This window comes from Megalops cyprinoides, chromosome 5, assembly GCF_013368585.1.
Source record: "Megalops cyprinoides isolate fMegCyp1 chromosome 5, fMegCyp1.pri, whole genome shotgun sequence".
In the NCBI taxonomy this organism is placed as follows: domain Eukaryota; kingdom Metazoa; phylum Chordata; class Actinopteri; order Elopiformes; family Megalopidae; genus Megalops; species Megalops cyprinoides.
The window spans coordinates 15,939,622-15,963,876 of NC_050587.1; the positions used below are offsets into that span (position 1 = coordinate 15,939,622).

Below are 24,255 nucleotides of genomic sequence, written 5' to 3' on the forward strand. Positions count from 1 at the left end.
AGTCTGAAAAGCCCCTGAAGTTGAGATCTCATGCTGTGTGTTATCTTTGCAGTTGGAGGACGTGGGTGATGTCATTGAGAAAATCCGGATTGGACATGACAACCGGGGGATAAACCCAGGCTGGCACTTAGACAGAGTTGAGATCAGAAGACTTCTGAGAAAGGGAAAGGTACTGTATACTCTTGACTTAGAGTGATATGTTTAGAAAGTTAGTTTTGGGGATTTACAAAACAGCTGATAGAAACAAATAGCTACTGAACTGTCAAAATGGTAAGTATGTCACAAGATGAACAGATGTTTCAATTGGTTGTAAAATAATTAATTCACAGGCTAACTGCCAAAACCGATACTGTCCAGCATATGTTACACTTGTAAAATAGTTGTGTGCTGGCAAAGAAGATTGTAATTTATTGTTCATTGGGAATAAGCACCATCTGTGTCTGATAATTTCTAATTACAAAGTTCAGAGAATCTATTTTTTCATAATGAGCAATATGCATATTCCTTGTATTTTAACCCTTAACAGTTGGCCAGTTTTTATGTGCAAAGACCATCAACATATTGAAATGACCCAAGTGGAATGCTTCTTAAAATTCCTCATAGATCAGTAGACAAGAAATTGTAATGGTTTAAATGTATGGTAAAATTTGTGAGTGTGAATTTTAATTCCTATAGATATTTGTGAATGTCAGTGTGAATTTTAGTTCCTGCAGATATTTATTCTCACAGTAATAACAGCAACCTGAGGCAACCTGCTTGAAATATTGCAGCAGAGGAGTTTATGGTTTATGGTTCAGTTCTATGTTAGCCATGCACCCTGACCACCTCTTATTAAACTTTATCACCATCCATCTATCAGTTTGAGAACTAGATACTGGATAATATGTGTTAAGAACAAGACCACCAAATCCCACCACAAGGTGGGGCTGTTCTCTGCAGTAGAGGAAGGGTCAGCATTTGAGTGTCTGAGCTTCACCTGACTGAGTGAATTGATCTCATCTGCTGCTTGATTGAAAGGGCTCGGAGACCGTCATCTTCCCCTGCGAACGCTGGCTAGCTAAGTCTGAGGATGACGGTGAGACGGTGAGAGAGCTGGTGCCCTCAGACATCATCCAGGAGAAGCTGCTCCGAGACGGATCGCTCAAGGTCACCGAGACCGAGGTGGAGGACGCTCTCGAGAGTATGTGCCTGCCTTCCATCTTGCCCCCCATTAAAACTGAATTACAGCCATGGAAAAACAAGTTTTAAACAAAAGAGAACAAAAAAACATTGGTACAAGAATACACTTACAAATGTAAAAGTGCAGTACATAAACCAATGAGCCAAAACATTATGACCACTCACAGGTGAACAGAATAATGTTGATCATCTCCAAACAAGGGCACATGTCAAGGTCTAGGTAGAGCAGATGGTAAGCAAACAATCAGTTCTCGTCATCAGCGTGTTGGATGCAGGAGAAATGGGCAGGAGAAAAGACCTGAGCAAACTGTTATGGTCAGATGACTGGGTCAGAGCATCTCTGAAATGGCAAGGCTTGTGGGGTGCTCCCGGTCAGCAGTGGTGAGTACCTACCCACAGTGGTCCTAGGAGGGACAAACCACGAACTGGCAACAGGGTGTTGGGGCCCAAGGCTCATCGATGCACGAGGGCAACGAAGACTATCCCATCTGGTCCGAACCAACAAAAGGTCGGCACAAGTCACAGAAAATTTTAATGATGGTTACGGGAGGAATGTGTCACAACACACAGTGCATCACACACTGTTGCGTATGGGGCTGCGTAGCCGCAGACCGGTCAGAGTGCCCATGATGAACCCTGTCCACCGCGCCTACAATGGGCACGCGAACGTCAGAACCGGACCTTGGAGCAGCGGAAGAAGATTGCCTGGTCCGGTGAGTCCAGTGTTCTTTTAGATGACGTGGATGGCCATGTACGTGTGCACCGTTTACCTGGGGAACTGATGGCACTAGGATGTACTGTGGGAAGACAACAAGCTGATGGAGGGAGTGTGATGCTCTGGGCAATGTTCTGTTGGGAAACCCTAGGTTCGGCCATTCATGTGGACGTCAATTTGATACGTGTCACCTACTTAAACATTGTTGCAGACCGTGTACACCCCTTCATGGCAATGGTATTCCCTGATGGCAGTGACCTCTTTCAGCAGTATAATGCGCCCTGCCACACTGCACACATTGTTCGTGAATGGTTTGAGGAACATGATGAAGTGTTCAAGGTGTTGCCCTGGCCTCCAAATCCTCAATCCGATTGAGCATCTGTGGAATGTGCTGGACCAACAAGTCCGATCCACGGCGGTTCCACCTTGCAACTTACAGGACTTGAAGGATCTGCAGCTAATGTTTTGGTGCCAGATACCACAGGACACCTTCAGGGGTCTTGTAGAGTCCATGCCTCGTGGGTTGGCGCTGTTTTAGCAGCACACGGAGGACCAACAGCATATTAGGCAGGTGGTCATAATGTTTTAGCTCATTGGTGTATGTGGCTTTAGGCTCTGAGATTTATGATTTTGCATTATGAGCATTATGCTAGCTGATTGTCATCCCACAGTAGAATCTGTTTCCTCTGTTGAATAAAAAATCTTTTTTTAATAGTTTTTTTCATTAATGACTGTGGGATTACAGATGGTTTCATGCTGTAACAATATTCAGAGCAACTGCCAATAGAAGCAGCTTTCATTGATTTCTGCCAGTGAGGGGATACGTGGCTTTTCATGGAAATGGTTACAATGCACATTAGTTTTATATGCAGTCCTGTTACAGCTCTTTCAAAGGTAACAGGTCTTCTGAGAGAAGCCTGTGAGTGTGGGCATTGTCTGTCTGACCAGGGGAGCATTTTTGCACTGCAACAAATTTGTTCTGTTTCTAAAGTCCGCCATTGAATATTGGTCACAATTTTGTCCTCTCCATCTCTGTTCTTTTCAAAGATTCTTCCAGGGCAGACTACAACCAAGGCTTGCAAGGGGTATGCATTGCTTTTTTTAGTCTTGTGGAAAAAAATTAATTTGTGCTTGTGTGCATGTCACCCACAGCTCATACTTACAAGGTGTCTGTGATGACGGGCGATGTGTATGGGGCGGGTACCGATGCAAACGTGTTCCTCACCATCTATGGAGACCTGGGAGACACGGGGGAACGAAAGCTCAGCAAGTCTGAGAACAACAGCAACAAGTTCGAGAGAGGATCGGTAAGTGGGAGGAGTCTGTGCGTGGTCATGGCGGTGGGCATTATAAAACAGCTCATAGGCCACTTTATTGACCACTATGACACAAACTGGGCAGCTCTGTAACTGCAGTCAGCCTTAGTTCTACCTTAAGTTGCCTTTAAGGTCATTAAGTTTGCCTGTTTCCTGAAGTAATATCTGGAACTGTTTGTTGTTTTGTGAAGTAAAACAGCGTGTTTCTGTAGAGTATATTTCTGCGGAGCTGAAATGGAGCACAGCACCAATCTTTTAGCAAAGCACCAGCATTCAGGCGAAGGGACGAATATTCTCCAGAGCACATCTGGAGTAATATTCAGAATTTCCCATCAATATTCTCTACAGCAGGGGTTCCCAAACCCATTGTCCAAGGCTCCATAATTACTCTCCATTTCACAGGCTTTGCTACCTGCAGGTATTTCTTCCAGTGAAAAATAATTAAACGTGTTCATCGAGGATACCCCCCCCCCCCCAAAAAAAAAAAAAACTGTCCTGAGGCCTATGTCAATGGTCAATGGTTTAGCATGTCGCTGTCTTCACTGCACTCTTCCTAAGTGACTCATTCACTGTTGTTCCAGTGCAGTCACAGTACTGAGAAGGTGCCGGCGTGATGAAAAAGTATGGCACCTCCTGACATTTGTTTTAAACAGACTTATAATGTAAATGTCAGGACTAATGAAGAGGGGAGGTGCTAATAGCCTGCACGCAGTTGAACGGCGTCACCTGCCATGACCTTGCCTTTGTCTGGAGCGGTCCCGTTTCACCTCACACGCTCTGCTTCCATTTTTGTATTTTGTAAGTGTTCCTGGGTCTCTCCCCAGAGCAGGATGTTCTTTCTTCGTTCATTGTAATTCTGCTCTGTGGTGCAACATCTGGCCTTGTTGGTTTGGGAGTGGAATATCTGGCTGAATAAACTGATAATACTGTTTATAAACTTAGGCGCCCTGAATGAGCAAATATATGATAGCGCTTAATACTGTCATGTCTAAGGCACAATTAAAATCCATCCACTAAATTCACAGTATAAAACTGGGACTGGACGTAGTCAGAAGAGGGTTCTACGTTTCTTTTAATGCTAACTTTTGTAATGAAATCAAAACAAAACATCTGACTATCTCTCTTCATGTAACAAAGCCTGTAGTGTCTTTTTTTGGCCATTTCCTATATATGCCCCTATATATGGTGCATACAGATTAGAAGAGAATTGCCATAATGCCTTCTACACGCGTGTTTCACTTAACTGCAAAGAGGGGGAATATGGAGGCTGAGGTGACTGACTGGCCGTCCCCGTGTCAGAATCAGAGATAGACTGTGACAGCGCTCCTCTCTGTCCCGCCGCAGCTGTCCCTTGGTTACTGCCTGTGAGAAACAGACACCACCCTGCAGCTGCACGTTTCAGGACAGGACAGCATAATGATGGCTTTTCCAAATGGCTGCACGTTCTACTTTATCAGCCACCCTCCACCCAAGTGTCATCACAATGCTTTTAAACTGTTCCCAGAGCTGCAAGACGCAGTCTGTTTGGCAAGATCTGGCATCCTATTTTCAAATATCATTTATGCTCTGTAGCTATCAATTGCCCCAACTAATCAGCTACACTGATCAAATGAATTTAAATGACCTTCTATTTTGCAAACAGATTTAGGATTTACCACTGCAAAATAATTCAAAAAGGCATACCACCTGAATTGATTTTAATTAAAGCATCTGATTGGTTGCAGAGTACGACTGATCCCCAATATGCATTTGTTCACAATCAGTCAATATTGACAATATTGAGTGTATTGATAGTTACATTTTCAGAAGGCACTGGACAGTGTGTATTTTCCAGAGGAAATCAGGGAAAAAAATGCAGAAATTCAGAGCCAGCTGAGGAAAAAACTGAAAAATTACTCTTTGACCCTAGGAAAAGGCAGGAGAGTGAAGGTTCTGGAAAACAATGGGAAGAAATGAACAGTAGGTAGAAACACAAAAAAGATTGTGGATGAATCTCTCACTCAGTTCATTACATAAATCCAAAGACTATTAATGACCACTGGTGGGACATAGGTGGGCCATGGGTGTGGGCTTCCCATCTAACAGTAGCTCTCTAGTAAGATGAGCCACTTTGTCTCCCAGGTGGACAAGTTCAGCATCGAAGCTGTGGACCTTGGCCAGGTCTTCAAGATTAAGATTCGCCATGACAACACCATGGTGAGCCCGGACTGGTACCTGGACCAGGTGGAGGTGGTCAACGTGGAGATGGAAGAAGTCTACCTGTTCCTATGTGAGCGCTGGCTGTCCAAAAAGAAGGAGGACAAACTTATCGAGAGGTTCTTTTATGTCAAGGTAATGCCAGCTCCAGACGTTGAGGCTGCACCTGTCAGCGCCTGCTTCAAACAGCGCTTCTACTTTACTCATGACAGACTGTTTGCTGACAGCACTGTGTACCAACTTTGATATTTCAAAATGCCAAACCTGTAGCCGTCAATTTATTGCCTGCTGTATATCACTGTTTTCTCAGGGATATGAGGGAGTGAGAGAGAGCCTTCACAGCTCAAAGAAGAGTCTGAAGGATTCGTCAATGAATGTTAAGAGTCTGGACAACAACATGAACAAGAAGAACAAGAAGAACAAGGATGAGGATGAAGATGTTGAGGATGTCCCCTGTAAGGGAAAATATTAGATTAGTACTTTTAAATAAGCCATTTTGAGGGGCTCGTTACAGTGTGTGGGTTATTGAGAAGTGGATGCTGTACAGTAAGCATTCCTTAAACATGCTCATAAAATGTAAATTTTAAATCCAGCCCCAGCCCACGTTTCTGTCTCTGCAGTCATCCCGTACCACATGACGGTGTCCACTGGTGTGGAGCGCGATGCCAGCACTACGAGTCGGGTCTACGTCATCATCATGGGGCCCCACCAGGCCCAGACGGACCGGCTCTGGCTGGACCTGCCTGAGGAGAAGAAATGCTTCGCTGCCGGGTCGCTGGAGAAGTTTGAGGTCTACGGCGCCGACGTGGGAGAGATCAAGAAAGTGGAGGTTAGGCTTGACGGGAGTGGAGTGTGCACGGTGGGGATTTGGCTTAATGGCGGCCGTTTACCGCGCTCTCGCGGGGACAAAATATCTACCGGGGCTTAGGTCTTGGGGAAGACACAAGGGCATTTGGGGAAACGTCTGATCTTAACAAGCCCCAAGGATATTTAATGAACAGGTGAGGGAACTGTGGGGTGGCAATAAGAACACATGATTTTCCCAGCACTTTTCAAAGCATCAGTACTGCTAGACAAATAGTACAGGTACTATTGTAGTACTACATGAACAGGCTTGGCAGGACTGGCTTTTGATTCAGTGGGTGAAACTTTATTTCTTACATTTATTCTTAGTAATGTTATATATTTCCAATGTTCATCAATGTTTTCAGGCCCTGACAAAAAATAATTACAGAATGTAGGATAAAGAAGTGTATAATCCTTTGCCAAATTGAAAAAATTGAAGAAATTTTAATCAAGAATCTGTTCCTGTTATGCAAAACAACTACAGAATATCCATTGTCTTTGTGCATCACTGCAGCACAAAATCTATTTAATCCTCCATCTAAATGCATAACCCAGTATCCATTATTGCTATCTATTACCTCAGTGTTATCAAATATTGCAATATTCAGCAGCTTGTGTCAATTCATAGGCAAATACAGGCAAATACAGGTAGTTAATGCTTAGCTCAATGACTGTGTGTTAAAAGATTTTCCCCTACATAAATTATTTAACCAACTATATTCACTTTCATCAACCAAAAAATGTTAGAACAATTACATCAGTGTTTATAATTTTTGTGACTTACATGCCTCAACTCATGAAAAGTACCAATCATTTCATAGATTTAGAGTAGATAGTATTTACACACAGATTTACAGAATTGACTGTTACATTTCCTATCTGCATTTTTCATACTGTGAAGAATTAGTTTTTTCTCTGTATCCATGTAAAGGACCCCCTGTTTATGCAGGATGGTAAAGTTGTATGGTTGCAGTGAACTTTCAACCTGTTGTTTAACTGTATATCAAAGACAAACACCAATGGAACACAGACACGTCTGGAGTGTGGTTTGAGAAGTGTAACTCAGACTGTGTTTGCTTTTTGCTTATTTATGCAAACTCTGTGGCCATCCGAATTTAACAATAAAACATTAAGCACATATAAGCTTATTAATTAATTGATTAATTAAAAAGCTTAAATGTACTTATGTGTAGTCCGACTTTACATTTACATATACATTTATTCATTTGGCAGATGCTTTTATCCAAAGCAACTTACAAGTGAGGTAGAGTATAACACGAACAAAAAACCATAAGGAGTCAACAATATTAGAAGTGCTGCATGACCAGGTTTCAATGGTTGGCCAGACAAGGTGCAAGATAGCTGGTAGAGCTAACAAGTGCGTTAAACCATTAGATTTTTTATTTCATTTTATAGTTTAGTAGAAAACAGTTTTGAGACATGAGAAATTCGTGTACAGGAATCGTTCCACACTTTTTGCTATATCAATCTGTATAAAATAGGAAACAGCTATATGTGCATTTTCACATTGTCTTGGACCATAATATATCAGCTGTGTGTCAGCCCATGGAAACGCTAATCTCTGAGCTCAGGCTAAAATATTCCAAATTGTCAATGATCCTTAGGATGATTCCCAGAGCTCCTCAGGGTAAGAAATCAATATACCTGGAGGAATCCTTGGTAGCACACTCTAATCCCTGATGATTGAGTGTGAATGGTTTACATATATTACACTGGGCTGAACCACACTGAGCTTCATCTAACCTTCATCCATACACACACACACACACACGCACACACACACACACACACATGCACAGTACATACACAAGCAGTACATGAACACGCACATACACTTAAACCATAGGAGTCTTTATCAGCGGCTTTTAGTATGCATTTTCCTTTCATACTGTCACCAGTGGATCTACCCTGGTTTGTATGTCTCTTCTGAAGGCCAGTGTGCAACAGCAGTGTTCTCTGACAGTCCTTGCAACAGATTTCAAGTAATGAGACCCAACTGGGCTGATTCCAGCCCGACTCATGTACAAACCCCATATTTTCCCCCGTGTCCTTCCCAATCAATGCCAACATCATCTGGCCCTTGGAAAGCCAGGCAGGGTAATTACGTCAGAATTGGAGATTTTGAAGCTCTTGACAGCTGGATGTCACAGTAAACTTGCAGAACTGCATCACATCACATCACAAACCCATAAGCAAACACACACACACACGTGTGCACACACACAACAGGGCAGCTGGAATAACATGCACACTAGTTTATGGTGAAAAGGAGCACACACAAGAGGGAATTTTACTATAAATATTGATTCTATAGCTAGCTTTGTTGACTTTTGTCTTTTGATTTTGTAAGAAAAGCTTAAGAGGAAAAAAACCTTCTTGTGGCAAATGCAAATATTTGCAGAATGTCTGTTTGTCACCTCACAAAATTACTCTGGTGTGACATGCAGCTATGTATTACACAGTGGGTTACCAGCAAGCTGTGCACCCACCTGTCTAAATTTAGACCCACCAGCTAATCACTAAGCACACATTCACAGTTGGCGGTGGAGTTCCTCTCGGATCAGTCCGTGAACCCTCTGACAAGTTGAGTAGTGTGTTGCTACAAGTGCCAAGTTTCTGCTGTGTGATTGGCAGGCGGGTTTGAACGTGCTTAGCAAGGGAGCTTGGGTCCATGAATAAGTTCTGTTCGGCAACTCTGGCCTTGTACCTGACCTCCACAGCTGGGACATGATGGGGCCACGCCTGAGAGCTGCTGGCTGGTGGACGAGCTGTCTGTAGCCGTGCCCACCAGAGGGATCATGTATGTCTTCCATTGCAAGTGCTGGTTGGCCAAAGACCGGGGCGACGGGCTGACGGCGCGAATGTTCAACGTGCTGGATGCAGACACCATCACCATCACACAGAAGGTGAATGAGCATATTTCACTCAGAGGGGCTCTGAGGCATATGTGTTAAACTGATACTTCATTGTTATGTTTGCCTACATGCTGTAATCCGTGTTGACCTGTTTGTCTTGACATTTTTTTTTCCGTATTCTGGTATTCAGATTCTTTGAGAAGATTTCATTACTCATTCATAAGAATTTATTATTTTTTATTTTTCTTTTCTGAAGGTAAGTTAGTATTTATGCAAAGGACATTGTATAGATGAATCATCTGTGTTTTCAGAGAACAGCCATGGATGCCATTATAGAAGCTGGAGTGAAAGCAATTCTGAACAGTCGTGTAATTATGTAATAACTATTATTGTGACGTCCATCATCACATGAGACTGTTTCTGTGCCCTACTTTCCCAGAGGAATTTGCTACCTTCACAGAAATAACCTGATAATATATAATTCTATGTTTCTATGTAGACAAAGCTTGAGACACAAAGGGGAAATACTGTGATGATAATTAGTTCCATGCCCATGTGGACGTGTGCTGAAACAGAAATATTCTGTCCATAAACTCCATGAACATGCGTAAAAGAGAAAGAATTACAGTATATCTTGTAATTCTTTCCAAGACAGTTTCATTTAATCTTTTGAATTATTGTCAAACATTCTTTGCCTTATTCTTCTTTTTTGTCATCATCACCATCACCATCATCATCATTATTATTATAATTGTTATATTTATTGTTTTTGTTGTTATTGTGTTACTGTAATCAAGGTTTATAAATTGCTCCATAATTATATTTTCGATGGTCTCTCTAAGTCATTTACACTGGAAAAGAGACAGCACCATGGATAGCATGCTGAGACCAGAAACAGTAATTTGATGTAGCTATGTTCTTCCCCCAGATCATCTATGAGATCACAGTTGTCACAGGGGATGTCCAGAATGCTGGGACCGATACCAAGATCTACCTGTCTGTGTTTGGGGCCAATGGGAGCACAGAGGAGATGCTGCTTCAGAAGAATGAGGACAGGTGCCAAATATATTCACGCAGAGCAGTGGAGTGTAATGTGGCAGGCTGTGTTACTTTGGGTTGTATTGATAGATGCCACATAGAGTCCACCTCATTCATTCAGATGGAACCAAATGTGATCCAGCACTGACCTTGCAGTCTGTGTTATTTTCTGCTGTTGACTTATGCACATAAATGCTGTCAGCTTTGTCCATATCAATTTTCTCACAAGCAGACCTTTGACACTTTGAAAACTGAGCACGGTGTTTTTTACTGAAGATATATATTGAAATCCAAAGGACAGTGGCTATTTTGAAGCCAATCTGAAGGGCCCAGTTTGCAATGCAGAATCACAGTGATTCTGATGCGTTCCAGGTTCGAAAGAGGCCAAGAGGACACCTTCAGTCTGGAGGTCGATGACATCGCCCCACTGAAAAAGATGAGGGTGCGCATTGATGGGTCTGGAAGCCGTCCCGATTGGTTCCTTGACAAGGTAGGTATTGAAAGCATTACAAGAAACAAAGACTAAGGAAAAAGACAGATATTTCAGAAAATGTTATATGTTGAAAGGAAAATCATGAAGCAGTTTGTACACTGTGCCTTGTGTAGAAAAACTGGTATATTAATGTACCAACTGTAATTTATTGGGGAAAAACAGTATAAATCACTTCTACATATACGTGGAGCTTGACTTAGGCGACACATGACATTTACAGTATGTTAGGTTTACATACAAGGTCATACAAGGGTCTGATTTTTGATTGGGCAGGGCATGTCCCTACTGGGTGTATTTATTTTTGTATCAGAATTGAGGATCTCAGTCATGCCTGAAGGCCTGGCTTCATTTAGATGTCTAAGACCTCTCACACATGTCTGCAGACTCTCCAGAGTAAATGTTTTGCTTGGGTAAAACCGCAACCGTGCTCATGTTGTGATCAAAATAACTGTTCTGACCGGTCAAACACCCCATTATCAGTACAAAAGGGAGTCTGCATCCTACAGAACATTTTGGAATGTTTAGTGCAGTTGAGTCTTGGTTGTTTGGGTCTTTTGAACACGTGTCACACCATGATGCGTGCACTTGTGTAGCGTTCGTCTAGGTGTGATTAGGCAACATAATTGCATTACTAATAATTTGGCTTGTGTGCTGATGAATAATGTGTTCATCCCCAAGGATGGGTTGTGACCCATGTCGGAAAAGATGGCACGTCAGTGACACAGAAGAATAGCGGAACTCGCCTTGCTGATTGGAAAACGAGGTCATTAATTATGCACCAAGATCACTAGCCTGTCAGTTCTGATAAATGATCACGCTTCTAGTACCTAATGATAGGCAGTTTATTATTTTGATTAATTTAGTGGTCAGAACACATTTGTCAATGGTTTTCCCTACACTAGAGATGACCTTAACAGCTTAATAGGCAGCAGACGCACCAGATGAGGGCAGCTGTGGATTGAGAAGCAGTGGTTTTGTTTTGTGTTTTTTTTTCTTTTATTGCCAATGCTGATGTTATCTGGGATTTGGCCTGCACCATAATCTTTTAAAATTAATATATTGATGTAACGAAATGGAGTTTTGCCCAGTCGAGCCAAATCCTAGCATTTAGGTAGGCCGCATAATCATGTCTATTTTTAAAAAACTCATCTCACAATGTCATTACATGGAAGTTTGAATATTGTGCAGATATATATATATATATATATATATATATATATATATATATATATATATATATATATATATATATATATGGCATGAGAGATACGTCTGAAATACGTGGTGTTTCCATCATTCCATACAAACGTATGGAGATGCACAGAGATGTGCCACAGTTCTTTTATCTTTCATAGTGTGCTGTTTTGAATACTGATGTATACTGTAAGGCAGGCATATATAGCATTTTCAGTCTATTTCTGTGGCATAAAGTAGCAGTAATGAAAGTTTTGAGAGGTGTTATTATTAGACTAGGTGCAGTCTTCAGCCCAGTATTTCTATATTCAAAAAAGGTCATTTTTTCAAAAGAAAGAACACCTACAGAATGCATATGAAATGTTAAAAATACATAGCTTTTTTTCATTATTTTCATAACAATTTCAGTTGACTTATGTTTACTACCCCTTTTTTAGCTGTAATGGTGATATTCAAAGTAATTGTTAACAATTTGATGTGAATGTATCATCTGAATTTTTTTATCAGGTTGTACCTGTAACTGTACACATTGGACTAATAATAATGTTTATCTGAAACTAGGACCATTCACTATTAGACCAAATGGTCAACTCAAATCTGAGATTTATGTGTCCTTTTGAAATTAACGGTGTAGGTTAGTTCTAACATAGGACATTACATTACACGGGACTGCATTTTACACAAACGTATATATTCAAATGATTTTTAACTAACTTTAACTTTTTAACTGATGTGCAAATGACCCAAAATAAACTGATGGTTGTTAAAAATTGTCGATCGATAGAAAAACGTTAACTGAAAGATAGATAATACTTGGAAAAAATCTGTGAAGACACATTGATTCCTACTCTGAAACATGAATTGCACTCAGTGTTTCTGCCGAGCAGCCGCTTAAGCCCGTGTAAATGTAATTTTCTTCCCATGTGCTGGTGATTAGGACAGGGGGAAATCCTTTCTGTTTTTTGTTAAAGTGGGATAACTAGACAGATGGTCCTCTGTAAATGCTAGCTAGTAGGATGAGAGCGGAGACTGAATTAAGCCATCAACCCCTCTAATTAACCATTTGTTCCCGAATGTCTCCCACAGCCCCCTCCTCATTGGTTTTCTGCATACCAGGGGCTAATGAACTCTCCTTCTGTGTTTCCACCTTTATTGGGTTCTGCAGCGGTGCGCGAGATCGGAAGGCAGACACTTTCATCCCTGCTAACAGCATTACAAACTGCCCCGGGTCACCGTTAATTTCTGCGCGGCCCACGTTTCAGTGCAGTATGCAGAATATGATGTGACAGTGCAGGCTAGAAGGGGGCTTACCGCATTATGCCAGTAAAATGGCATTGTCAAATACACATGTGGTAAAAACGTGTTGTTGTTTAGTTTACAAATTCAAATTAAATGTCACCTGGGGCAGTTCTTTGAAAAATAATCAGCATTCCACCTTACAGCTTCTGTTTACAGTGTGGTAGCTTCTGGAATAAACTGGTGCTTGAAATACATTTGAAGTTTTCTGGAAAAGAGTCAGTTACTATTTCAGAATTAACTGCACCAAGCATACACCGTGTCAATGATGCTTACAAGACTGATTCATAAAAGGTTTGCATTTTGATGTTTTTTCTTCCTTAGAACAACCCTCGGTGCCTTTTAAGAGATGCGTACATTTTCACACCCACACCATGACGGTAATAAGCGCCCGGCACATCTAGGCCACTGAACCCTGCTTTGGTTTGGCTCATTCTGCAGGTTATCATGCGGAATCTGACCACGGAGGAGGTGTCTGTGTTCACCTACGAGGGATGGCTGTCCAAGACCAAGGGGCCTAAGAGGACCATGATCTGCGAGATGCCGGCAGTGGTGGATGACGAGGAAATGGTGGAGCACACCACTTACATCATCCATGTCAAAACTAGTGATGTCACAGGTGAGTCCAGCATATGGGAGTACACTATACCACCAAAAACTTATGATGGTCTTAACATTTCATTTACCAGGTTCCATGGTTAATCACAGTCACATTAATCATTTACAATACAAGCAAAGTTCAACAAATATTGTCATAACATGTTGAATCATGTTACATCACAAATGTTTTGCACTTTCAGAAGCTAATTTTTCATTCTTGTTTGGAACACAGAATGAAAAGATTGAACAAAACAACCTTGGAGAAGCCCAGTCTGTACATTTTATTTGTACAATATCTGATGTATACCACAGTTTTAAAGGCAAGGAGCCCTGTTACCTTTTGCAGAAATGCAATGCTACGTGGAAAAATAGGCCATAAAAATGACAGCTGATCTAGACTCTGAAGCATGTCTTTATAACACGGTGAAAGGTGTTTGCGCATGTGACCAGGAGAGTCAGGGGTTGATGCACACTTCATAAGGCCTTTCATTCTGCCAGTTTGATCAAAATTCAAAGTGCTCCCTGAACAGCAAAAAGCCGCCCTCTGCATTTCAATGAGACAGCGCCGTCGCTATATTCACTGTCACGAGCTGCATCAAAAGTAATTCTGCTGTGCAGTGGATGCTGCGCGTACATATGGGTGGTGGCACATATTGATACAGTTTATGGGTTTCAGGCATAGTGATTTTAACTCAAATAAAATATCACTGTTTTTTTTTTTTTCCCTCCGCACTCCACAGTGCCAGAAAACAGGATCTGCCCTCTGGAATGCTGTGGGGAAATGGAGCATATAGAGGGTGGAGGGGGAAAAAAGGAAAAGGCAGAATGATTCCGATCCTTGACTGGTAAAGGTTATTTCAGCTCGGAGGTAATTGGCAGTCGATGGAATGAACAGAGTGAAGGAATACTTAATAGATGGAGGCGCTCCCCCCTCCCCCCACATACAGCACCGCCACGCAGTAGGCTCAGAAAAACAGCCTCCTTTTTTTGTAGGTTCTTGAAAGACGCTTTCAACCGCTGGTGGTGGATTGGAAAATGACAGTGCGGTTACACCGTTTTTCTGCCATTTTTGGGATGCTGTGAGAAGCAGCTCTGTGAGTGGAAAATCTGAATTTCATATTGTTTCAGGGATCCGTAGGTGTAATGAAGATGTTTCTCTTTTAAAGCATGTCCCATGTGGAGCGATTGCGCTCAGAAAGCATGTCTGGTCTCCCTTGTCTCAACCTGAGCATCTGAGAGTCTCTGACTGACAGTCTCACAGCCCCACAGGATCCCAGCGCTGATATGTGAATCTCTCTATCACTGGAACAGCAAGGCAGCACTCACTGGGCTAATTTGGCAGTATTATTTCCCCACACCATCATCTCAGACAGACAGATAAGTTTGTATTGTATTTTCACCATAGTGGTAGGAGGGAAGTTACATGAAAGAGCCATGTAGAGATTGGTCAGTACCATGCAGAAGGCTTGCTGGGATGGATTTTTTGGCAAGCTGATCCTAAATGTGGGTTCTGTGGTCTGAACTGCTACAGGCAAGGGAATGGCCTTTGTTCTAATCTGGTCAGAGAGTGGTGAGAAAGAGGATCAAGCCCCCAGAATAAGACAAGCTTTTGCTAATCTGTAAATTGTGTTCTTCTCCATGGAGGATTGTCTTCAACAGATCTTCTGCTTAAAAATGGGTCTTGGTAATAACGTATGTATAGACCCGGACCGGGAATGCTCACTAACGCAGACAAAAGGAAGATATTGCTAGTTGCAGCCATGACAGATCTTTTCCCCTGATGTGCTTGGGTCACCCCTGACCCCAGGTTTCCCTCCAGATTGCTTCATTCCAAAGCTGGGTTTGACTTTGTACCCGTTCGATTTTAGCTTTCACAAGTTCAACTCCAAGTCATCTGCTCGCTCCACTTTGATGATTTTCCAGCATGAAACATCAATTTTCTGCATCCCCAGAGCCAAAGTCAGTGAGGGAGTCATTTGGTAGAAGTGTACATTTGTACATAGGGGTGACAAATGTGTATTTACTGCCTGTTAATAACAGCATGGCGTAGCAGCTTGCTGAGGTGACAGACAGTGAAGGGGGCCATTCTTATTAGTAATGGCTCTGAGTGTTCCATAATTGCGCAAGTTTGTGTGCATAATTATGTGTCACAAAAATCATCATTACTTTCAATTTATGGAGACTGTAGATACGGAGCTATATTTTACACTGCTAATAAACCATATGACGGGTTAGACATACACCTGTAGAAAGCAATTAGCATCTGATTGTTTGGGAATAATTAACCAACTGGGCTGATTCCATGAGGGAGAAACTCCATGAAGACTAATGAGGAATTTAATGAGCACCTTTTTCTCTCAGACTGATAGTCATTATAAGATTACTGTGTACTTGTTAACTTGGCCTGCCGTATCTCCATGCATTTTAAAAGGTTTTGCTGTTGTTGTTGTTGTTGTTGTTATTAACCCTCAGCATATTCTTGCATACCAGTTCCATTTTCAGTGTAGTTTTACATGTCACAGCTCCTTATGGTTGTCCTCAGGGCAGAGTATTTCTCATTTTTCATTTATACTTTTTAATCTAGTACCCAAAATATAATGACAGATAGTAGATTATTCTGACATCATTATCCATATGATTATCCATATGATTATATAATAATACTCACTGAAATTACTTGCCCTGGCGTGACTTGCATTTGATTGATTATATGGATTAGTAACATGACAGATGTGACAGCGCTGCATAAGGTGAAGGGACGCACAAAGCACAGTTTGAAGAAAATCAAGAAAAAGATGGTGCCTTTTGAAATCGTTGACATGATGGGTAGCTTCAAATGAGATCACTCAATCTGTGCAGCTTCTCCAATGATTGGGATTTTTGAAAGGAGCAATATTAGTTTGTTGCAACCTTCCATTAGTGCTGAGCCCTGATTAAATTCCCTGTTATGGTTGAGGGATATAATAGGTGATATAATAGTTGACCATCCTTTAAAGTATCAACCTGTTTTTAAAAATTCAATAAAACAATTCTCAAGACAGAGTCTGTGACCACTTGAATGATAAGAAGTAGTAAACGCTCTGAAATAAGGCTTCGATCCAATCGCCCAGTAACCCATTTAAGTGTCTGAAATCACATGAACTCCATTCACGCAGTTTAGAATCTGGTTAAGTGCTGCACATTTAAAAAAGTGAGCTCCACTCTCATTATCTCAGGATGTAATAAAGTGCTAAAAATAGGGCAGCAAAAAAAAAAAAAATCCCTGCAGTTCAACCAAAATAAAACAGAGGTGTAAACCCTCGGTGATAAAACGCAGGAGCAAGAAGAAATCTAATCTACTTTTATTAAACAGAGATTCCAAGAGCCTCCAAGCTCATAAAATCTCTGTTTAAAGGGAGTTTTACATGAATAGAGACCGTTATCAGAGACCGTATAGCCTGTTTGCCTCCAGCTGAGGACCACTTCTCTTATGTCGTCTCATTTGTTTCATTGCTGGTGTCGAGACACAGATGCAAATGTGTATCCAGCTGGGGAAATACTAATGTGAAAGAACAACAGCAACACCGAGCACTAACAATAAGAGAGCCAAAAAAAATAGTAATGAGAAGACCCTCTTTTGCTCGTCAGTATTTGTGTTGAGATAACAGCATTGGAGTACCTGCAAAGAATGCAGACTGTGTGTGTTCGATAATTATTATCAAAGTTTTTGATTCGGTCCTGTCCCAAAGGAATGGCAATTGTAGTCCATAAACATCGCTCTAGCGAGACTCCCACATCTTCTGTTTGATTTAGATTACGCCCCACCGTATCGGTTTTTGTGAAAGGTTCAAGCAGTCTTCTTTACAGAATGTGTTTTCAGCGAGTCAGAACCTAACCAAGGGAAATCACAGTGGCTTTTACTCACTCGGTTCCCTCAGGCTCTGCTGTGTACTGCATTGCAGTGGAAACTCAGGAGAGGAGATGCCATAGCTGTGGTGGTGAACTACTCTTATACAATGGCCACAATAGCAGCTGCAGGAGCAAACAGTGAAATAAGGATACCATCGCATTAATGTACGGCCCCAGGATCTGTCCTTAACTGTGAATTGTCAGTAATGCTGGTTTTATATTTATATAAACATTTTTCAATGAATTTTGTGACTTCTGAGTTTACTAAACTGGGTTTGTGTAGAAAAAATGTGTTTAAATACAGTTAAGTATAACCAAGAGATTATTAATACTAATATTGATTGAACCCAAGGACAGGTCTGCAATTTCTTGGTTATCAAGCTAATAATTGAGCTCTAGTCTCAACAACAACTGTCTCAACAGTTCCCCATTCCTTGAAGAATATTATGCTAGAGACATTTATCTGTCTAAAGGTACTGTGTTCTCTGGTTTGACCTTTGCTTAATTTGTGTAATGCTACTGAGCTGTAATTGTCTGAAATACTGCCTCAGTGCCATGCTCTTGTATGATGTAATTCAGTGTTGGGTTAGATTAGCAGGGGATGCTTTTGGATATGATGTTGTTTATACAAACGTATGCTGCATCTAGGTACATGTTGTCATAATGATAGTTGAGCATGACCTGACAGGATATTTTGAACAAGAGCTCAAGGCTGCATTGTAAATTATTTTGGAACATTCTGGAATTTTAAACTATGTATTTATTATTATTATTATTGTTATTAATAATAACAATAATACCTTTAGTAGATATTGTTGTAAGCTAAAATATTTAGTCCTCACCTGCATTAATTCAGACCTTTTATACTTTTTCAGCCTAGAAACAGCTGTGTTTTTAAGTATATTTTCATATCAGTAACTGTGTACATGTAAAAACCATTACAAATAATAATGCCATACATAATTTGAGGGCTTATTGTTTAGATGGTGAGTGAAAAGCATGGCTTGTTCTGTCAGAGGAGTCATCCATCATTTGATGTCATCTCTAGCTTTTTTGACTGCATCTTGGCTGTATCTGTTCATTCTAATGACAAGCTCTGGCTGTAAGTAAGGCCTGCTTGCGTCACTGACTGGAGGATGGTCAGTTTCATGCCCTACAGGATGTGATGCAGAACATTTAATCATGCATCTAAATACGTGATATGTAACATAAAACATATCACATTTTCACTTTTGAAAATTCCTTTAATGTGTACAATATAAAAGAGATGCTCTTTTGAAGTTGAAACCCCTCCAGACCTGTGTCTGAAATATGCCTGGGCAGAGGCAGCCAATTTAAGGCTTAAGACGCAGAAGAAATTACATTTTATCACATGTTTCCACAGTAAGTATCCCTCTAGGGTCCCAGAGTGTTTCCCCATACACCTGCTCACTGAAATGAATAAGAACAGCTGAAGAGGTCCCAATACTCAGTAACTGGTGTAGTTTCTCATGTCCATTGAAATCAATTCCTGTTTTCAAGGAGATGGTTATGTCTGAATTTGGGGGCAGTTTGATGTATTAGGCTCTTTGTTGGATCAGATAACACACAGAGGTCTTGAGGACAAGAACCCCTCAATGGTAGTGCCAGTGTTTTGATATACTGCCAGACATGTCCCACCCCCCCCCCCCAAAAAAAATATTACTTTCCCTTCCAAAACTACTTTCCCCTGCCAATTTAGATACCTTCTCATCCTATCATATAAACATCCACATGTGGTAGTGTGGCCGAGCGGTCTAAGGCGCTGGATTAAGGCTCCAGTCTCTTCGGGGGCGTGGGTTCGAATCCCACCGCTGCCATCTCTTTACTGCATTTTATTGGCTCTGTACCCGTACTCTGCACAATGACAATAAAGTTGAATCTAATCTAAAACCTCTGTCAGCTAATACTTACATTCAAAAATGAATTTAACTTACAGGCAGTGTTGTAGCATAGTGACTAAGGAGCATGACTTGTAACCAAAAGGTTGCTGGTTCAATTTCCCACTCAGGCACTGCTGCTGTATCGTTGGGCAAGGTACTTAAACCACATTTGCCTTCATAAATATCCAGCTGTATAAATGGATAACATTGTAAAAACCTGTAATTGATGTAAGTTGCTCAGGATACAAGCATCTGATAAGTGCCAATAATGTAATGTAATCAATCATGAGCTTTCCTCTTTATCAAGAAGTTATGTCACTGAGTGCCAACTCTCTCCACTTTGTTGAAAACACTTGCGATGGAAAACATATCACGTTAAAGATAATACATATCTTTTACATCTCCTTCACATGCAAACGGATTTCATATGACATTTAAACAGATGAGAGCCTTTGGGAATGGATGCCAATGAACAGTAAATGTCATTACTTTCAGGGGAAGGCTGACAATCGAGGCTTGTCTGATGAAGTGTGTAATGTGCTGACTTGTTTCTGTTTTCATAAAATCTCAGTTTTGGACAAAAACACCATTATAAGCAATTCCGCTGTAAGCCACTGCCATCATATTTCTGCAAGCACCAAGACTAATGACATTTTGACTAACGAGATGGAAGCGATCAAAGAAGATGGAAGAACGCTGGCTTCATCCATTTACAGACAGAGCCCGAAAGGGCAGATGAGGCTTAGTTACCTGTTCCATCACCCGCTCTCCTGAGCTTTGTCATCACCAGGGGGACATCTCCATTTTCTGACTCCCATCAGACATGCAATACAAGCCACTCATGGCAGTTTTCTCATCAGTCAGATAAAGGCATGATCCTTGTAGAGAGAGGGCCCACCGATCAGGCCTATCACTTGGCACCAAACCATATGCAAACAATTTTTAAAGGAAGATTGAATGATTTCAATTCATAGCATCCTTGTTATCGCTTAGCCTTTCATAACTCTGAATTACTGAAAGGTGTGTGGTCCCCATACATACATGTCAAATATGAGGTATTACGAATAATGTTTTACATGTCAAGATGCGTCTGTAACACTCCTCTGTAATGTCTCCTTACTGTCGATTCCAACAAGAGAGTGAGCAACAGTTTAATAATATGTAAAGCGGGCCTGTCATGGCGACACAGAAATGCTTATTGAATCCAGATTGGGAATTGTCAGGTAGCACAACATACACGAGCCACATCACGCTTTGATGAAGTGTTTGTCTGGTAAGCCTCACAGCTGCCTTCCTGCGGAAGCATAGTGGCTCGCTCAAGACGCAGAGCAATCGGTGTCTCTTTTCCCCCCAGCGGCGGGTACGGACGCCAACGTGTTCCTCATCGTGTTTGGGGAGAACGGGGACACGGGCACCCTGGCGCTGAAGGAGTGCAACAACACCAACAAGTTCGAGCGGAAGCAGACGGACGTCTTCCGCTTCCCGGACGTCCTCAGCCTGGGGGACCTGTCCAAAGTCCGAGTGTGGCACGACAACACAGGTGAGCCACACACACACACACACACACACTCTCCACAGGCAGTGGAATGATATTCAGCCACAGTCAAGATTGACAGTCAGGCAGCGATGCCCATTAGGATGAAGTTACCTAAACATCTGGTACATCTGCTCTAACAATTGTGTTCCCAGAAAGGTAGAATATCACTGAATGCTTCATTGATAAGCAGGCAAAATTGAGTGCAGGAAAAGACACGGGTGGGGGGAATGAGTAAGTATCACAGTGTCCTATTTTAGAACATGAATCAGGTTGTTTTGCCTGATGTGTGAAAATGGAGACCCAGCACATGAATAATGCAGCCCATTACTGGTCTACTTCTGTCAGCTGATGTGAGCAGAGTGTGACAGGCTCTCTCACACAGAGTTTCCTGAGATTTCCAGGCAGAGAAATTAAGCATCCTTCCCTGTTGGGCTTATATATTGCAGCTGATGACTTTTAATGCAAGCAGAGATTAAACAGATGAAATATAAGCCCTTGTAATAGCCTTCTGCATACAGACAACAGTCACACAAGGTCTCTTGTTCTGTTTAGAAGTTATTTGTCTATTACAAAACTCTTTGACTAGTTACGAGTTCCCACAATTTGACAGCAAACCCTGTCAGTAACCCATTCATAGTGTTTAACTCAAACTGTGGTTATAACATTGTGTATCCCCCAAGACATACAATACTGTGGATATAACATTTTATACCCCCCAAAGCATACAGTACTATGAATATAACATTTTATACCCACAAAGACATGCAGTACTTTGGATATGCAATCTTATAATGTAAGTCAGAATTGTAGTACAAATATCTATACATAATAAAGCCGCCAAGTATTACATTTACAATGATGAGAGGGCCATCACATATTGAACATGTGCATTTTCTACAAGTCATGAGATTGTTATGTTTTCTCACTGAAACTGTTAATGTCATGGTCGGTGCCGATCAGGCCCAGCTCCAGGCTGGCACTTGGAGCACGTTGATGTGAAGGATGAAATGCTGGATAAAACATTCCGCTTCCCCTGCGACCGCTGGCTGGCCAAAAATGAGGACGACGGACAGATCATGCGAGAGCTGCCCTGTGCCAACAATGACATCCTAGACCTCAACGAAAAGACGAGTAAGCCCTCTTATGTTGAGTCCGGCTCTGACTTGCTTTAGTTATCAGGTTTCATCACATATTACCTGGAGTCACCTCACATATTAATATGGGTATGAGATTCAATCTATTAACTTTAATTTGTTCTATAAGTGCTCCTTTAACAAAAGTACTTTGGCAGAGCTCAGTGTGCAGTGCAAGACAAATGATGGAGAAATTGTAAAATATAGTTCTTGGAAAACTGAATAAAACTGTTAAAAAAGGTCACTTCAAGGGAAGGCAGACTTTAAAGATAACGGCGGCAACGCTGTCTCTTTTAAATAATGCGGTTTGTATTTCTTTGGAAGAGTATGAAATTATCACCACAACGGCTGACACAGACGATGCAGAAACCAAGGAAAATGTCTGGATCGCACTTGAGGGGAGGAAGGGACGTTCAAAGGAATTTGTAATGGAGAATTCTTCTAAGAAGAAGAGGTTCTTACGGTATGCTGGCGTTTCTCTGTCTCCTCAATAGTTATCCAATTGTTAAAAATGTATTCAGCTCTTAATAATTTGAGAGGTTCTCTCTTTATATTTTTAAAATACCTTCACATTTACAGAAATAGGGTACAGACATTGATGAATAACATTTTGTAAATAGGTGGCCTTTAAAGCTCACAGCTAACATGGTCTGCTTTAATATATAGCCTGTAGATTGAATGAAGTCAATATGTGCTTTTGAGACACATTAGTGAAATTAATAACGGTGTTTAATAAGAATTTGCATATTTCTCAGAACTAGCAAAATTTTGTCAGGTAAGAAGATAAAACTGAATGATTTATTGATCTGGTGCTGAGTGACTCGGTTAAAATATTTTGTTTTTATCAGTGGGAGCATTGATAAATTCGAGTTTTCCTCCAAAAACCTGGGTGAAATTGCTGGCATCTGCCTTGGGCACACTCCAAAAGATGGCAAAAAGGTTAAGGGCGAGGCCTTCTGGCACGTGGAGGAGGTTGTTGTGACAGAGAAAGAGCTAGGAAACAAGTGAGTACAACCCATCAGTAGAGATAACTGGGCTCTCTCACGAAGGCTAATGATTTATGGCTATGTATGTCACTGTATTTCATTTTTGTATTTATATCAAGGTTCAACATCTCTTTGGTCCCTTATACCACACGAGGGCCAAATTATATGTGAAAATTTTGATCAAAATAAATTTTGAATGCACGGTTTATACCTGCTGTGCAGTAGTTCTCCTTTCTCTTTTGATCCTTTTGTTTTTCCTAGTTTATATTAATTGACTAATTTGTCATTTTTGAAATGTGAAACAAGACCTGAACAGCTCCTATTTCTTGTTCTTATCTTATTCTCCTTATTCTCTCTATTCAGGTTTATTTTCCGCTGCAACGCGCAGATACCCCTCTCGGCCAAGAGGGACGAGTTCATGACCTTCGAGTGCACCAAGGCCATGGAGAGCTTCGCCAGCAAGGCCCGCAGCCTGGTCCCGGTCAAGTACGAGATCATCGTCATCACGGCCGACGAGAAAGGCGCCGGCACCGATGCCAACGTCTTCATCACCATCTACGGCTCCAACGGGGACTCGGGCAAGCGGCAGCTGCGGCAGAAGTTCCGGAACCTGTTCGAGCGCGGCCGCACCGACCGCTTCCTGCTGGAGATGCTGGACATGGGCGAGCTGCTGAGGGTCAAGGTGGAGCACGACAACTCCGGCATCAGCGCCGGCTGGCTGCTGGACCGCGTGGAGGTCACCAACACCGCCAACGGGGTCACCACCATTTTCCTGTGTGGAAAGTGGCTGGATACCAAGCGGTCAGATGGCCAGATCAAAAGAGTGCTCTACCCTAAGTACTGAGGGGTTTGATGCTTACGGTAATTCAGCCCTGAAGTGGTGGAAGGAATGTTTCTTACTGAAACTGTTTCCTTCTGTGTTTTTACTTGATTCTTAAGCCTAGATAATCTGGAGCTGAATTTATTTTCTTTTTTTCAGGTGAGAATAAGAAGAAAACAGCTTTTTATACAAGGAATGGAGGTGTGTACAACTTGGCAAACTGAGGTATATCAGACTAGGG

General features: G+C 41.6%; 1 protein-coding gene and 1 non-coding gene across 2 annotated transcripts in view; both read left to right on the top strand.

The window, feature by feature from the left end:
- Positions 1–24,038, top strand: part of LOC118777658 (lipoxygenase homology domain-containing protein 1-like) — a 50,150-nt gene extending 26,112 nt beyond the window's left edge. The window contains exons 27-41 of the mRNA XM_036528765.1: positions 53–169; positions 1,018–1,180; positions 3,047–3,201; positions 5,332–5,541; positions 5,717–5,861; positions 6,027–6,235; positions 8,994–9,179; positions 10,057–10,184; positions 10,539–10,656; positions 13,591–13,768; positions 20,893–21,078; positions 22,036–22,206; positions 22,533–22,671; positions 23,057–23,212; positions 23,558–24,038. Coding sequence (XP_036384658.1) covers positions 53–169; positions 1,018–1,180; positions 3,047–3,201; positions 5,332–5,541; positions 5,717–5,861; positions 6,027–6,235; positions 8,994–9,179; positions 10,057–10,184; positions 10,539–10,656; positions 13,591–13,768; positions 20,893–21,078; positions 22,036–22,206; positions 22,533–22,671; positions 23,057–23,212; positions 23,558–24,038 — 2,742 coding nt within the window. The remainder of the gene's footprint in view (positions 1–52; positions 170–1,017; positions 1,181–3,046; positions 3,202–5,331; positions 5,542–5,716; positions 5,862–6,026; positions 6,236–8,993; positions 9,180–10,056; positions 10,185–10,538; positions 10,657–13,590; positions 13,769–20,892; positions 21,079–22,035; positions 22,207–22,532; positions 22,672–23,056; positions 23,213–23,557) is intronic.
- trnal-aag lies at positions 19,394–19,475 on the top strand. Its single transcript has one exon. It is a non-coding gene; the product is annotated as a tRNA-Leu (tRNA).
- Positions 24,039–24,255: the final 217 nt, after the last annotated feature.